At 36.5% G+C, this 15,619-nt stretch overlaps 1 protein-coding gene across 1 annotated transcript in view; it reads right to left on the reverse strand.

Moving 5' to 3' along the window:
- The window catches only part of LNX2 (ligand of numb-protein X 2), a gene marked incomplete at both ends in the record, with an annotated part of 29,394 nt that extends 14,139 nt beyond the window's left edge, over nucleotides 1-15,255 (reverse strand). Inside the window, 4 exons of the mRNA XM_080689644.1 lie at nucleotides 1,880-2,248; nucleotides 4,957-5,156; nucleotides 6,262-6,515; nucleotides 14,849-15,255. Coding sequence (XP_080545770.1) covers nucleotides 1,880-2,248; nucleotides 4,957-5,156; nucleotides 6,262-6,515; nucleotides 14,849-15,255 — 1,230 coding nt within the window. The remainder of the gene's footprint in view (nucleotides 1-1,879; nucleotides 2,249-4,956; nucleotides 5,157-6,261; nucleotides 6,516-14,848) is intronic.
- Between the last annotated feature and the right edge of the window lie 364 nt (nucleotides 15,256-15,619).

The following is a 15,619-nucleotide window of genomic DNA, read 5'->3' on the forward strand; positions in this document are numbered from 1 at the left end:
CACATATACATGTCCTTAAAGTGTTAAATTATTTTAGTGTGTCATGACTATCATTTCAAATTTGTAGGCCTCAAGATAATTTTAAATGTAGATTCACATCTATATTATATTTTAAAAGTTATTTTGTCCTTGTTTTAAAGTCTGATTTACTTGATGCTTATTCTTGGTCATGACCACATTTCAAATTTTACTATTATTCCTATGGGAAAATATGAGAACATACTTTCAGGAATTGTGATAGAAAGTGAAAACCTTCCTCATGATTAAAGTCAATAATATTAAAAAATCACTTTATTTGGCTGGGTGTGGTGGTGCATGCTTGTAACCCCAGTATTTGGGAGGTTGAGACAGTCGGATCATGAGTTGAGGACAGCCTCCGCTACTACTTAGTGAGGCCCTTTGTAACTCAGTGAGATCCTGTTTCCAAATAAAGAATAAAAAAGAGGACTGGGGGTATAGCTCAGAGGTAGAATATCTCTGGGTTCCATCCCCAGCACCACAAAAAAAAAAAAAAAAAAAGAAAGAAAAAAGAAAAAATATCACTTTATTTCAAGTTGAAATGTGATAGTTTTAATACCTTACTATAATTCATTTGCTATTTAAGCACTTAATTAAAGGTTCAAACAAGTTCTTCAAAATAACTAGCTGGGCATGGTGGTGCATGCGTGTAATCCCCGCGCTTGGGAGGTAGAGACAGGAGGATCACGCAGGTTCGAAGCCAGCCGCGCTGGCTTAAGAGACCCTGTTTCCATTAAAAAAAAAAAAAAAAAAAAGGTCTGGGAGTGTAGCCCGGAGATAGAAGGGCTTCCAGAAACCCCAGTACCACCAAAATAACAAAAGGAACAACATACTCAGCTGGCCCCTCCAAGCAGAATCTAAAAACTTGGTCTTAAAGGTAAATGCCAACAGAGCATATAAAAACCCTGGTATTTAAAATTCTAAAACTTCAAATTATTAGGTTGTACTATGTAAAGTGCTGAATAGCTTCCTTTGGGATTTTTATACAATATACAGACTCATTTTCCTTATTGCCTAATACCTTATAACCAAAAGTTAGTATTTCAACTTTGCTTGAAAACTACTTATACAAAACTATTAATGGAAGCAAATGCTTTTTCAAAATTGCCTGAAAGACACAATTCTGTGAATATGATGGAAGTGGGCATTTAGAATTTAAATGATGGACCAACATTTGGGTTTAGGCTCTTTTTTTTGGCGGCGGGGGAGGGGGGGACTGGGGATTGAACTCAGAGACATTCTACCTCTTAGCTACATCCCCGGCCCTATTTTTTGTTTTGTTTTTGTTTTTGGTGGTACTGGGGGTGGAACCCAGAGGCTTTCTACCTCCGGGCTATACTCCCAGACCTATTTTATATTTTATATTTTATTTGGAAACAAGGTCTCACTAAGTTGCTGAGAGCCTCACTAAGTAGCTGAGGCTGGCTTCGAACCTGCGCGATCCTCCTGTCTCAGCCTCCCAAGCGTAGAGATTAATAAAAAATTATTTCCTCCTTACTTATGTGGATCCTGAAGGGGAGCTAAGAGATCTGGTAAGTCACAAGCTTGTTAACCACAACTCCCCTGAGCTCACTTTCCTGCTTGCTAAAGGTAGACGGCACTGCAAGCCACTATATCTGGATTACTAGGTGGAGCCTAGAGATCAAATGTGAATGAACATAAACTGTGGAGCTTACACATTATACATAACTGTCCCCAAAGTCCAAAACAAAAAAACTTTGTCTATAAGGAATTTACACTAGTGTGGGTTTTGAAGAATGCCTGATTTTTCCAATGAAGTTTCAAACATTCCCTGAATGCTGATGTTACGTGCCAACAAATATTTCGACGAGGAAATTAAGGCTGGACATTCAATATTTACCTGAATAATCTGGGCAGCAAGCTCCGGGGTCCCATGCTTCAGGTCATGCCCATTGATGGCTAGTACCCGGTCATTGCTGCTGAGCCTGCCGTCCTGGGCTGCCAGTCCCCCTTCTAGCAGGTCAAGAATAAAGACGCCTGGCTCATCCGTCCTTCGGACTAATTTAATGCCAAGCTGTTCACCAGAGTCCCGTTTATGAAGAACCACATGGAAAACTTCTTCTCGAGGAGAGTTACTGTCAGAATGGCCGTATGCTCGGCTGCCGAAGCGCCTCTCCCGCAGCACGGTAAGATGCAGTGTGCTGCAAGGCTGGGAAAGGACAGCTCTGGCATAGTTATGGGACACGTTGCTGATATCATAGTTGTTGACCTATAATACAAAGAAATATGAAGAGCATGTGACAAACTTTTCTCATTTGCAGAAATGTTTATGACATTTCCAATGGAAACAACATTGTGAAAATGTTAGAGGGCCACACTAAAGGCATTTTAAAATACAGAGTTTCTAAAATTGTCCTACAACAACTATCACTGAATAGAAAATAGCAGTTAGGATCACAGGCTTTAATCATAGTCATGAGTTAGTCTTTGGTTTTGCCATTTTACTAATATAACCTCAGGGAAATTACAGAACTTGTTTGAGTGTGTTTTCTCATCTATAAAATATTATTTACCATCTACTTCACTGGTTCAGCATAAAAATAAACAGCCTGCATTAGCACAGGGCAAATGCTAATGAAATAGCGTTCTAGTTGAACAGAAACTAAAATTCTACTGAATTATAAATTTGCTTTTCCAAATGAAATGCATTTAACCCAGAAAAAATAAAGTCCTATTTTAAAGAAAGTGGTTCATTCAAAGTACACAATCTTATTTTAAATAAGTAACTTTTACTTTAAAGTAAGCAATTATAATTTCACTCTAATTCTTTGGTCCATATGTATAATACATATCTAACACTAAATATAATTCAATACTTAAATATCATATACTTATTAAATTTTACAATTATGAAATAATTATAGTGACTGATTCCTAGGTGTGTAACATTACTTAAAATATATCTAGCTTCAATTATTCATTGAACAAATGAACATAACTCTTATTTATCACAATTAGAATTCTTCTCCAAATTGGTCTGAGGTGGAACCAACATTTTCTGAGTATCTGCAATGGTTCAGGCTTTGGGTTAGGTGTTTGTGATTCCCTGAAATCCTTTTATCCTTTTTTTTGGAGGTTTAGCTTAAAGGTAGAATGTCCCAGGGTTCAATACCCTGTACCTCAATTAAAAAAAAAAAAAAGAAAAAAAAAGAAAAAGAAAAAGACAAGGTCTCTCCTTTCCTATTTATCTGAGATTGGTTTATCTTTGTTTTCTGGAATTTATAATTTTGATCACTACTACTTGGCATTTGGCTTTTTGGCCCACTGACATCTTTTAAAGTTCGGTCATCAAATTCATAGTTGTCACACACAAACATATATGCATTTAGTAGCCACCTAAGACTGATAGAAATGTTGACTAACATAGGGTTGAGACCAGAACTTAAGGGCAGTTTCTAGCAAACCAGGCTGACAAGGACTCAGCAATCAAATTAACATTCTATTTAGCTAAAAGCTACCTATCTTTAGGTTTACATTTTTCCATCTTTACATTTGGACATATCACAAAGGACTTTACATACTGCCTGGATGAAATGCAGCTATTTTTTACAACCATGTATAAGTGTGTAGCCTCATATTTTCTTTGTAAAGTAGGTTGAGAAATATTCTACAACTGGCCAGGCATGGTGGCACACACTTGTAATCCCAGCATTTGGGAGGCTGAGGATTGCAGTTCAGACAGCTTCAGCTACTTAGTGAGGCCCTTTGCAACTCAGTGAGACCCTGTTTCAAAATAAAGATAGAAAAATAGGGTTGGGGGTGTAGCTCAAAGGTAGAAGGTAGAATCCCCAGCACCGAAAAAAAAAGAAAAAAAAAAAAGAAATATTTTACAATTGGCAAAATCTCTGTCCTCTACAAACTGCTAAAGAAAAAGTAGAGATCAAATAAAAGTCTTTCTAGATCTTATAAAAACAGCTTCAGCACAGTAAACTCCATCACATTTTTGGGGCTAAGTGTGTGTGTGTGTGTGTGTGTGTGTGTGTGTGTGTGTGTGTGTGTGTCCAATGTGACAAACATATGACTATTTTCCTTCAAAACTGAAAACACCTAAATTATTGAGGATTTGAATCAAACCAAAAATACTCCTTTTTTGTGTGTTTATATGTAGTAATGGCGATAAACCCAGGGAAGTTCTACCACTGAGCTACACCCTTGGCTCTTTTTTACTCTTTATTTTGAAGCACAGTCTTACAAAGTTAACATGCTGAGACTCCTGTCTCAGTCTCCCAAGTACTGCGATTATAGGTGTGCACTACCAGGCCCTGTTTAAAACGATTAATTCTTAATAATGTTTTATAAAAGCCTTATTGCTTTTAATAATGATATAGACATAATTTATAAAAACAGTATTTTTGTCTTAAAAACTTCTCAGAAGGCTATATATGAATCTCTGGTTAGCAGCAAAGGCAATGAAGACATATGGTCCTCCTTTGCAAAGTGGCTGTTTAATAGGAAAACTTATACATGAATATATACTTTTAACCACATGCATGTATTTTTTCTTCAGGGAAAATTAAGGTAAGAGAAAAATTACATTTCAAATATATAGGGAAACTAGAGAGACTGCAGATAAACTCTGATCTTGTTTTGCACATAGAAATAGCAAAACTAAGCCGGGCATGGTGGTGCATGCTTGTAATCCCAGTACTTAGGAGGCTGAGCCAGGTGGATCACAGTTTTGAGGATAGCCTCAGCAAGTAGTGATACTCTCATCAACCTAGAGAGACTCTGTTTCAAAATAAAACAGGGCTAGGAGTGTAGCTCAGAGAGGTAGAGTACCCCTGGATTCAATCCCCAGTACCCTCCCCCCCAACACACAGCAAAACTAACTTATCTAATTCAGGTTCCATAATATTACAATTTTTCAAGTCTAAACTTATAAAAGGCTCAAGATATCAGAATAATTCAAATTGATACCTGAAGAATCTGGTCTCCAGCAAGGAGCCTCCCATCTCTGGCGATGATCCCATCCCGATACACTTCCTGGATAACAATGTTAATCAGTGGTGTTTCATTGCCACCCACAATGCTAATTCCTAACTGAATGTATGGATTGGACCGGTGAATTTCAATCGTGGTAACTTCTCCTTCTGGTAAACCAAGTGGCTGCTGTGCCGCTGTCAAGTTATAATTGAGAAGGGAAGAACAGACAAAATAACAATTTTTTATACTCTGATTCTCATTAGGTAAGTGAGGCATCTCACGTTACCATGTAGATGATTAGTAAGTAAGCAATACTACTGGAAAAGAAATGAAAAGAAACCTATTTTAAAATCATCTAAACATTTCCTCTTAAGGTGATCAGTGAATAGCACTCACATCAGTTCAGATCAGGCATGGTGACCTAATGAAGAAACATTAGCGCAAAGCCACCTTTGTCTGGGCCATGAGAATAAGTGTAAATAGCTCAAGTTAAGGGAAAGAAAACACTAAATCTGTGGTAGATAAACAACATGTGTTGAGAGAGTAGCCATATCAAGCTCCTAAGAAGAGGAAGATCATGAACTGAGTCTCAGAAGATGAAAAGGATCATAGTTATGACTAGAAAATTTTGACTATGTAGTACACTTTATAGTTTGTAAAAGAAAATTATTTTTAGAAGTAAATATGTAGGGTCAAATACCAAGGTATGCCTAAGATCTAGGACTGCAGACTTTCTATTTATTTTCTAGTAGCATACAGCTAGAACAGAGGTTGGGTCCAGAGGAATATGATGGTTAGAGGTATGACTTTGGATACAGACGCTACTGCCCCAGTTACTAGTGGCTATATGAACTTGACCATTTACTCTCTTAAGCCTCAGCTTAAGTTTTATTAAAAAAAAAAACAACAGTGGTTGTGCAAGCATTTAATTAGTTAATAGTGCTTAGCACAGTACCTGACACAAAGAAAGCACTTGATTTGAGCTATTATTTTTGTTTCTGTTGTTCTTGATACTGCTGATTTCTTATGTACACACACACACACATACACACACACACACAGCCATGTGAATGACTAGTGAATTCATGGATTATAGCAAAAAAGAAGAAGAGCAGGATCACCTTCCTCCAGGGTAAGACTCACATTTTATGTCTTAAAATACAAACTGCTACAACTATACACTGAAAAGGTTGGATGAAATGATATGTAAATTATATCTTGGTCAAGTTTAAGGAGGACAAAAGTGCATCTGGGAAGAGTGGTGGGAAAGAAGGCTGTAAGGAGATGAGCTGCACGTACTGTCAGCTCCGGTGCTCTCCTCGAAGGCAGGGTTGTCCAGGCCAGGCTCTTCTGTCCACACTGGGAGAGTCGCCGATGTTGAGCTCCGCTCAGCAGGCACGGTGCTTGTGCCTGTCCCCGAACAATCAGTTTCTAGTGATAAAGTACCTGGAGGATCTATTAGAGTGGATCCATTTTCATTCTCAATCTCTGTCTGAGTTTTACTAGTTTTCCTTTTCTCTAAGGCAACTCTCCGATGAGAAGCTCCAGGACATCTAGAATACCAGATGGTTTTCAGATGATTTGGGGGCAGGGGGAAGAAACAAAGAAAGAGGGTAGTGGATTAACAGTTTACAACTCAAAAAAGAATGGCAATGGCTTCTATGCAAAAAGATCCTCTAAATACTCACAAGCAGTACATAATTCTGATCTCTATCCAAATTAAATTCTTCCAACTCCACATAACAGATGAATTAAAAACAAAAGGCATTGGTATGAACAGTTGGTTGGTATATACCACAAAGAATGCTTCAGCAGAAAATCATATTCCGGTAAGTAGCAGTCACCAGAAAACACCCCAAATAGTTGTTTTTGTATGATAAGAATGCAGAGCACAAAACCCTTTTTGCAGGCAGGATGCCTTAACCAGAGACGTGGGAATTGCCAGTCTTCTTCCACCATGAGAAAAGTACCCTGAGACAGGTACCAAGTGTGTGACTGCATTCTTTACAGTCATCTTATACAAACACTTCAAGGATGCTCATACATCTGAAGCTTTACAGTTCACAGCAAGGCACTAGAAAGGCCCAAATAATTTATGATGAACACTGAAGGAGACAAAAATGTATCCCCTGGTCTGTGAAATTAGAATTGCAAAACTGATTTTACAGATATGCTATATAAGCTGAACCATATACTCCTAGTACTTGGGAAACTTACAGAGGCACCAAGAAATAAGGCCTGCTTACATACTTATTTTTCACTTATTCAAGCAAACAGAGCAGATAGTGCTTGTTTAAACTCATAACCAATGAAATTCTTAAATACAGACTTATATGTAACAGATATTAGAAATGACATAAAGGTCCCAGTTCCTTTCCATCTGACACTTGATAGGACATAGTGACCAATAATGCCCAGTTTGAAGAGTGAGAGGAAGACACAAACTAGTAAAGGGAATGAGAGCCACCCTTGGGAGGAATGGTGACTGTAGGCCATTTACAGAGGGTTGCAGACCTTCATTCAATGACAGTGTTATTAAAAAAAAATCCAGTATTTTAAACAAAATAAGGTAGAGAATTAAATCTAATTAAAATACTCCTTAACTGTCAAAGTAGTAATTTTTCCCTTGAGAACTAGATTTATACTTTAAATTTTTGAAAAGAATAGCTATGAAATTCCTTTATTCATTTTCCTCTTGTTTCTTGTGTTCTCTTCACCTTGTCAAGAAGCAGAACAACTGATTTTTCTTTCTGCAATGCTGTATAGCACTCCAGGAAATGTTATGGCAAGGGCTTGACAAATATTTCTGAAAATTAGATCATGGAAAACATTACATTTGCCAAGCAAGCAGATTTCATTAGAAATACATTTAAAAAACATTTTATTTCAACACTAAAATGTTGACACAAAAACTAGGCCATAAAAACATTGTGACTAAAATGATAGGTTAAAATTTTTCAAAAAAATATATCATATACAAATATCCACATGGTCAACAACTAGACTTCAATGGGAAAAATAGAACAAGAACAGAAAATGAAGAATATAAACAGAATATGAACACCTGGAAATGAGCTTAACTAACAGTCCTAGCCGCCCCCCCCCAACTAAATAATTATAAGGTCCATCTTATAGTTATTACACACATTAACAAAAAGAAATTTTTTTTTTCAGTACTGGGGATGAAACCCAAGGGCATTCTACCTCTGAGCTATGCCCCCAGCCCTATTTTTTATTCTTCATTTTGAAACAGGGTCTCACTGAGTTGTAAAGGGCCTAAGTAGTAGCTGAGGCTGTCCGCAAACCATGATCCTCCTGTCTCAGCCTACCAAATGCTGGGATTACAAACATGTACCACCATGCCCAGCATTAACAAAATTTAAAAAGGTAAACCTAAAGTTGTTACAGAAGTGAATAAACTGGCATATTTACATTCCTAAAGGAATGAAAATATAAACTGCTAATATGGACAGGAAACAGGGAAGATATTATGTTATCATGCAAAAACATGGAAAATGACCTCACCCAGCATTAGAGGAAGGCTATAGATAGAACCTTTGGGAACACCTATAGTTAAACAAGATGGGCCAGCTGAACAGACTGAGATAGAATCACTAGGCAGAAGGAGACTATGAAAGAGTCCAACTAAAGGAGATTAGGACTTAACTAAGAGAGAGAAGGGTATCAACAAAGAAAAAGAGGCCAACAAAGAAACTGCCACAAAGGGTTAAATAAGATAAGGACCAAAAAGTGTATTTGATTTGGCAATTAGGTGATATAGTTTGGCTCTGGAATGTCCCCAAAGGCCCATGTTAATGCCTTAAGGCTTGATTCTCAGCCAATGGTGCTAATGGGAGGTAGTGGAACCTTTAAGAATGGGGCCTAGTGGAAGGAAGTTAGGTCACTAGGGTACATACCCTTGAAGGGGTTATTGGGGTCCCTCCTGTCTCTCTTTGCTTCTTGGCCACCATGAGGTGCACAGGCCTCCTTCACCACACCACACACTCCACACCATGAAGTACTATATCACCAAAGAAACAGGTTCAAGTGACCATGCACTGAAATCTCTGAACCAAAATAATCCTTTCCTCTTTTTACTTTTTTTATTATTTCATTTTTTTTATTGGTGCGCTATAGTCTCACATCAAAATGTGGGTCATGTTGAAAATGGCATATATTCACACAGTTCTTGGTGCCCCTCTGCCCCACTTCCCCATACTGAGTGTCCAGGTTAACAATGTTATATTCACATTACATAGTCGCATACAGCTTTGATCTCAGGTATTTTGTCCTGGCAACAGAAAGCTCACTAATACATGTTATGGTGACCTGAGAAAGAACACTCACTGTGATTGGGGCAAAAGCCCAGATTACAGTAGAAACATATCTGTTAATATAGCAGATATGCATTCTATACAAACCAAACACTCAAAATTACAAGGCTTAAGAAAAAAAAGAGGGTTAAGATGTTAAAATCTGAGCATGCTAGCCGGGCATGGTGGTGCATGCTTGTAATACCTTGCACTTGGAAGGCGGAGACAGGAGGATCGCAGGTTCGAAGCCAGCCGCGCTGGCTTAAGAGACCCTGTTTCCAAGTAAAAAGTATAAAAATAGGTCTGGGAGTGTAGACCGGAGGTAGAAGGGTTTCCAGGAACCCCAGTACCACCAAAAAAAAAAAAAAAAAAATCTGAGCACGTGGGCTGCTAACAGGCAAGAAATTGTGAATATCCTAAAATTGTACTATTTAAATAGGTGAGTTTTAAGCTGAGTGTGGTAGTGCACATTTGTAATCCTAGTACCTGGGAAGTTGAGACAGGAAGATCGTAGGTTCAAGGCCAGCCTCAGCAACTTAGTGAGACCCTGTTTCAAAAAAGAAAAGAAAAAGAAAAAGGAGGAGGGGTGCAATTGGTGGTGCAGCTCATAAGTAGAATGCCCGAGTTTAATTCCTAATACAAAAAAAAAAAAAAAAAAAAACAGTGAATTTTACAGTATGTGAAATACACATCACAATAAAGCTCTTAAAGGACAAGAAGATCTGACAGGCTTGAACAGAGAAAAGCTCATGATTGACAGACAACTCAGAATCATCATCCCTCAAGTTTTTAAACACTGAGAACTGAAAGAGAAAGGACAGAACTACAGTATTTGTAGAGTGAACATTTTGTTATTAAGTCACTGGGCAGCAATCTCTCTATATGTTATTCATTATATAATGAAATTAAATTAGTATTTATTTGAAGCAGGCTGTTACGATGTTATTTGTAATACCAGGATGACCACTAAACAATAAATTTTAATTAAAAGAATGATGAGGGAATAAAAATGGTACCCTAGAAAATATCTAACACAAATGCAGGAACAGAGGAATAAAGAAACAAAAATAAGACATAGAAATGAATAGGAAATGGCAGACATATATCTTACCCTTTTCAGTAATTATATCAAATCACATAAACTCTCCAAAATCAATTCAGTGTTTGGCAAAATGGGTTAAGAAGCAAAACACAACATAAACCTACTATATGCTGTCTATAAGAGATACAGTTCAGACTCAAAGATATAATAGGCTAAAAGTAAAAGACGAAAAAACATATACCATGCAAGCAGTAACCAAAAGAGAACTGGATGAGCATGCAAGTTTCAAACAAAATAGATTTTAGTACAACATGCTACATCTCAGTTTGGTCCTTTTCTAGTGACAAAGAAATTTTATAATGTTGAAAGAAAAGTTTGATCCATTAAGAAGATAGAACAATTCTGAACACATCAAACAGAGCCCTAAAACACCAAGAATTAAAGGGGAAAAGACAATTCAACAATAATGAAGGCTTCAATAGTTCATTTTTCAATGATGGACAGAACAACTAGACAGATCAAGAGAATAAAGAGATTTAACTACACTATAAAACAACTAGACCGAGTAGACTATAGAACACTGCCAGCCATCCACAGCAGAACACCTATTCTTCTCAAGTGCCAACAGAACATTTACTAAGATAGACCGTGTGACAGGTCATTTAAAAAAAAACTTCAAAATATAAAGAACTGAATGATACACATTATATTTTTCCATAGCAACTCAAAATAGATCAGAGATCTAAATGTAAGAGCTAAAACTATAAAACTTTTAGGAAAATAGAGAGGTGTAAATCTTTATGACCTTGGTTTACCAAACAGTTTCCTAAATATGACACTAAAAGCACAAGCAAAGAATAAACTGGACTTCATAAAATTTAAGTTGTTTGTCCTTCAAAGGACACAAGAAAGCAAAAAACAAAAAACAAAAAACAAAAACCACTTGAGTTGGTACAACCAAGAGAAAACTTTTAAGAACTCTTTTTCTATCCTGAGACCTTTTCTAGTTCATCAGCTGAGTTTCTCTTAAAAATTATAAAAAAATGCCAAATCTTGCCATAAAGTAGGATACAAATGCATAATTTAACAATAAAATTAACACATAATTACCATAGGCTTTAAATGTTAAATGTTTGAAATGAGATGTAGAAGAGGTATGAGCAATGCTTCATAACTGATGTTGTTTGGCAGAACTTCACAAAGTAATGACAATGTTACACAGTTAATATAAACAAAATATTGCTTACAGGCTTTATTTTATCATTCAAAGCTGGACACTGCCTTTATTTTTTAATTTCTTCATTTTTTTACTTTTCTTCATATAATCGGTTAATTATGGTAATTTAAAAACACATTTATTTTTCCTAGCTATTTTACTTTTACCTAGAGTAGAAAACTGCCAGCTCTTCTCAAACTGAAACATATTTCTTAGGAAAATGCCATTCAAATAGGGGAGGTGATCTTATATGTGAAATCGCCAATTTCATGCAAAAACAGAGCTAATGCTCTGTTTCTAGTAATAAACGATTTCCAAACCCTAAAAATACAAGGACAAAGATACAGGATAGCCATGAAACTTTTATACAACTCATTGTTGTTGATGTTCAAATTCTATGAATTCCAGCAAAACTAACCAAACTAATCAGTTTCTAACAAGTTAGATTGTGGGCAGAGATCCCACAAATAGTCATAATAATTATATTCTGTGCCTCTTGATATCATTCTTTTACTAGCTTCTGTTGGTATGGAATAAAACTGCAATGTTTTTTACCTTCTCTCATCATAAGGTGACACCAATGCCCCCTGCCACAGGTCTGGTAGGCCTGTGACTACTTCGAAAAGAGAAAATGCAGAGGAAATGCCAGGAGACTTCAAGGCTATATTAGACTAGACCATGCAGCACCTGCCTTATTCACCGGAGCAGAGCCACCAGGTAAGAACTCTGCCCTGAGGTTCTCCAGCTGATAAGTCCTGGCAGAGGCCATGCTTCTAGTCATCCCCACCAAGGAGCCAGATATGTGAGTAAGAAGCAACCTTGAAAGAAAACTCTGGTTGTAACCACTGCAGTTTCTAATTTCTACTCTTCCCAAATATGGCCCAGATATGCAGTAGAGACAGGCCATTCCAGCTGCATCCTCTGAAAGCCTGACTCACAGAATTCAAAGGTAGTTTTTATGTCACTATGTGTTTGGGGTGGCTAGTTTCTCAGCAATGGATAACCAGAACATTGGTCAACACTTAAACTGAACAAACATTAGCTGAGAGTTAACTTTGGGCAAGTGGATCCAAAACAAATTCAAAACTAGCAGTAGATTCTAACTTGTTATTGCTTGCTGAGATGACTTTGCAGATAGAATAGCTGTAGCACATAGTAAATAGTAAATATTTGTTGAATGAATAAACAAAGAACTGTGTTATATAGGATTGAGTGTTAGAGATAAACATTTCTACTTGATTTGCAATGTTTTTAATTGAGAGACTAGAGAGAGTAAGACTCTTATATCTATGTTCATATAGGCTATAAAATCCTACTAAATTTTATAATTTAATTTTTATATTCTTATACTTGTTAAATATCCTTAGCTAGCAAACAACTACCTTTCCCAATATCTACCTTTTTATTGTATTTTTCACATTATAGGTCTAAGATCTTGAAAATGATAAAATTAGTAAGTCAAATATTAATAAGCATACCTAGAAAATGGAACTTTCAAAGAATATAATTGAGTCAGGCATGGTGGTACATGCCTGTAATCACAATACTTGGGAGGCTGAGATAGGAGGATTGCAGGTTCGCAACTAGCCTCAGCTACTTTGTGAGGCCCTCGGGAACTTAATGAGATCCTTAAAAAAAAAAAGGGTAAGGCTGTATCTAATAGGTAGAACACCCCTGGGTTCAATCCCCAACCAACAGTAGAACACCCCTGGGTTCAATCCCCAACCAACAAAACAACAACAGAAAAACCTCAACCTTTGTTAACCAATAAAGGACAGCTTGCGATTTCCAAGTTTTTAGAACAGTATCATAAATGTTTTGGTAGTAAATACTAGTAATGCTCCAATTGCATTTTTTAAATTCTCATATGCAAGTTAAAGGAATATTCCTAAAAATTTCTGCTCTCAAAATAAGTAACTGAATTAAGATTTTGTTTGGTTCCTCTAAATCACAACACTGACATTCGAGAAGGGTCATGTACAGACACAAATCCTATACTCTAAAAAGTTCTACAGAGAGAAAAGTTTTACGGAGAGAAATAAGAAGCCTCAACTATTCTTTAGCCATAACTAGACTAACATATTCCAAAGTCTGATGCCAATTCAGGTTCAGAGTCAATGCCTGCTAGTGACAGAAGACACAAAAATGTGAGCCACATGACATGCATTTTCAAGTCTATCTATTCTATTCTTTTTTAGTTGCTATTTTTAGACAATGTAGTTTAGATTTAAGCTATTTCTCTATAAACCTAAATGTTTCTAGCATTTTAATAACATTTCAATTTTTTTCTCTTCTCATATGTTTTGACCCATTAAGTCCCACGTTTTCAATTCTGCAAATATTTCAATGAAATTGACAAAGGCACATTAAAATTGAATGGAAACAACCTAGAGATTATATAGGGTTATTACTAACATTATGTCATTAATAATATTAACAAATATTACCACAAATCACTCACCTATTACTTTTCTTGACAGAACTCTAGAACATAATAGTTATACCATAAGGGTTATATTTGTTGTTCAATTTAAGTTTTTAGGTGTCCCATAATTGGGACAATAATGAGTTCTTTCTAATGAGTATGGGGAGACCCTTTTATAACACTATTTAGAAACACAATCAACACTTGTATTCATGGGTATGTGAAACTCTGATTATAACATAGTAGTAGAAATGAAAATGAAAGGGTTATATTAGATAATCTCCTTCAATTCTATGATTTTATGTGAGCAAACAAATCACTCCCTACCAAACTTATACTTTTATATCTAAATGCAATAGAATATATTATGCATTGTTTTTCACAATAGTCAAAATTTATATAGCAGAAATGGCTTATTTTAGAAACCAATACATTTATTTCTCATTTCATTTATTATATCTGTGATTCTATATACATGACATGAATTTTACCTCTTCCTTAGGGCTTAACTAATTTTAAAGATCAATTCTTTTACTAAAATCAAGTTGAATTATCAGATGATGGATTCACTAAATGGCTAAATTACTTAACATTTTTTTGGTGTGTGGTACTGGGGAGGAACCCAGGGGCTTTTCTACCTCCAGACTATACTCCCAGACCTATTTTATATTTTATCTGGAAATGGGGTTTCACTAAGTTGCTGAGAGCCTCACTAAGTAGCTGAGGCTGACTTCGAACCTGCACGATTCTCCTATCTCAGCCTCCCAAGTGCTGGGATTACAACCACGCACCACCACACCCAGTTTCTGAAGTGTTTTTAAATCAAGTTTTTAATCTGTTTGGACAACCAGGAGAAACCTAGTTGCTTCTCTTTTGTACTTCTTGCTTACCTGTTCTTAAGATGCGCCTCTAGGTCACAGCGTTGCATTACATCTTGGCACACTGAAGAAAATGGACATAAAACTAATAATTTGTCTAGAAGTTTATGAACCAAAATGCTAGACTTCTTACACAACTTGAAGTGAAGTCTTTTCCGGTCCAATGGACAGAAATCTTTCTCTTGTAAAAAGTTTCTGAGGCACTTGTAGCAGAATGTGTGTCCACATGGGGTGTCCAGTGGCTGCAACAGAGGCTGAAGGCAAATATGGCAGACAAGGTCATCATCCACTTCATCCTGGTAATTGTATAAATGGTTTTCTCTTGTCCAATGCTGCTGGCCACACTCAAAACACAGGGGGTTTAGGGAAGAGGAGGACGTCTGTTCCACGGACACCAGCTCATCACTTGTTGTTCCCATTTTGAATCAACCGGTTCAGTTTCTGTACCCTCATATGTTAGATTGCCACTGACTTGGTTTTCTTAAATAGACAGGATGTATCTGACTAAAGCCAAAGACCCGATTTTCTAGATAAACAATAAAACCAGAAAGTAATTAGTAATCAAGCAAGATAAATTAAGTGTCAACATAGCATTATTAACATTTTTAGTAAAAATTAAAATTTAAATCAGGTACATTTTTTTTTGTAAAAATAATTAAAATAATTTGCTAGTTGGCTAAGAATGACTTACTCAGTGCCAAGATCTTGATTAAAAAAAAAAAAAGAACATATGAAGCCGGGCGTGGTGGCGCACACTTGTAATCCCCGCTCTTGGGAGGTGGA

The sequence above is a fragment of the Muscardinus avellanarius genome (genome assembly GCF_963383645.1).
Source record: "Muscardinus avellanarius genome assembly, chromosome: 2".
NCBI classification, from domain to species: domain Eukaryota; kingdom Metazoa; phylum Chordata; class Mammalia; order Rodentia; family Gliridae; genus Muscardinus; species Muscardinus avellanarius.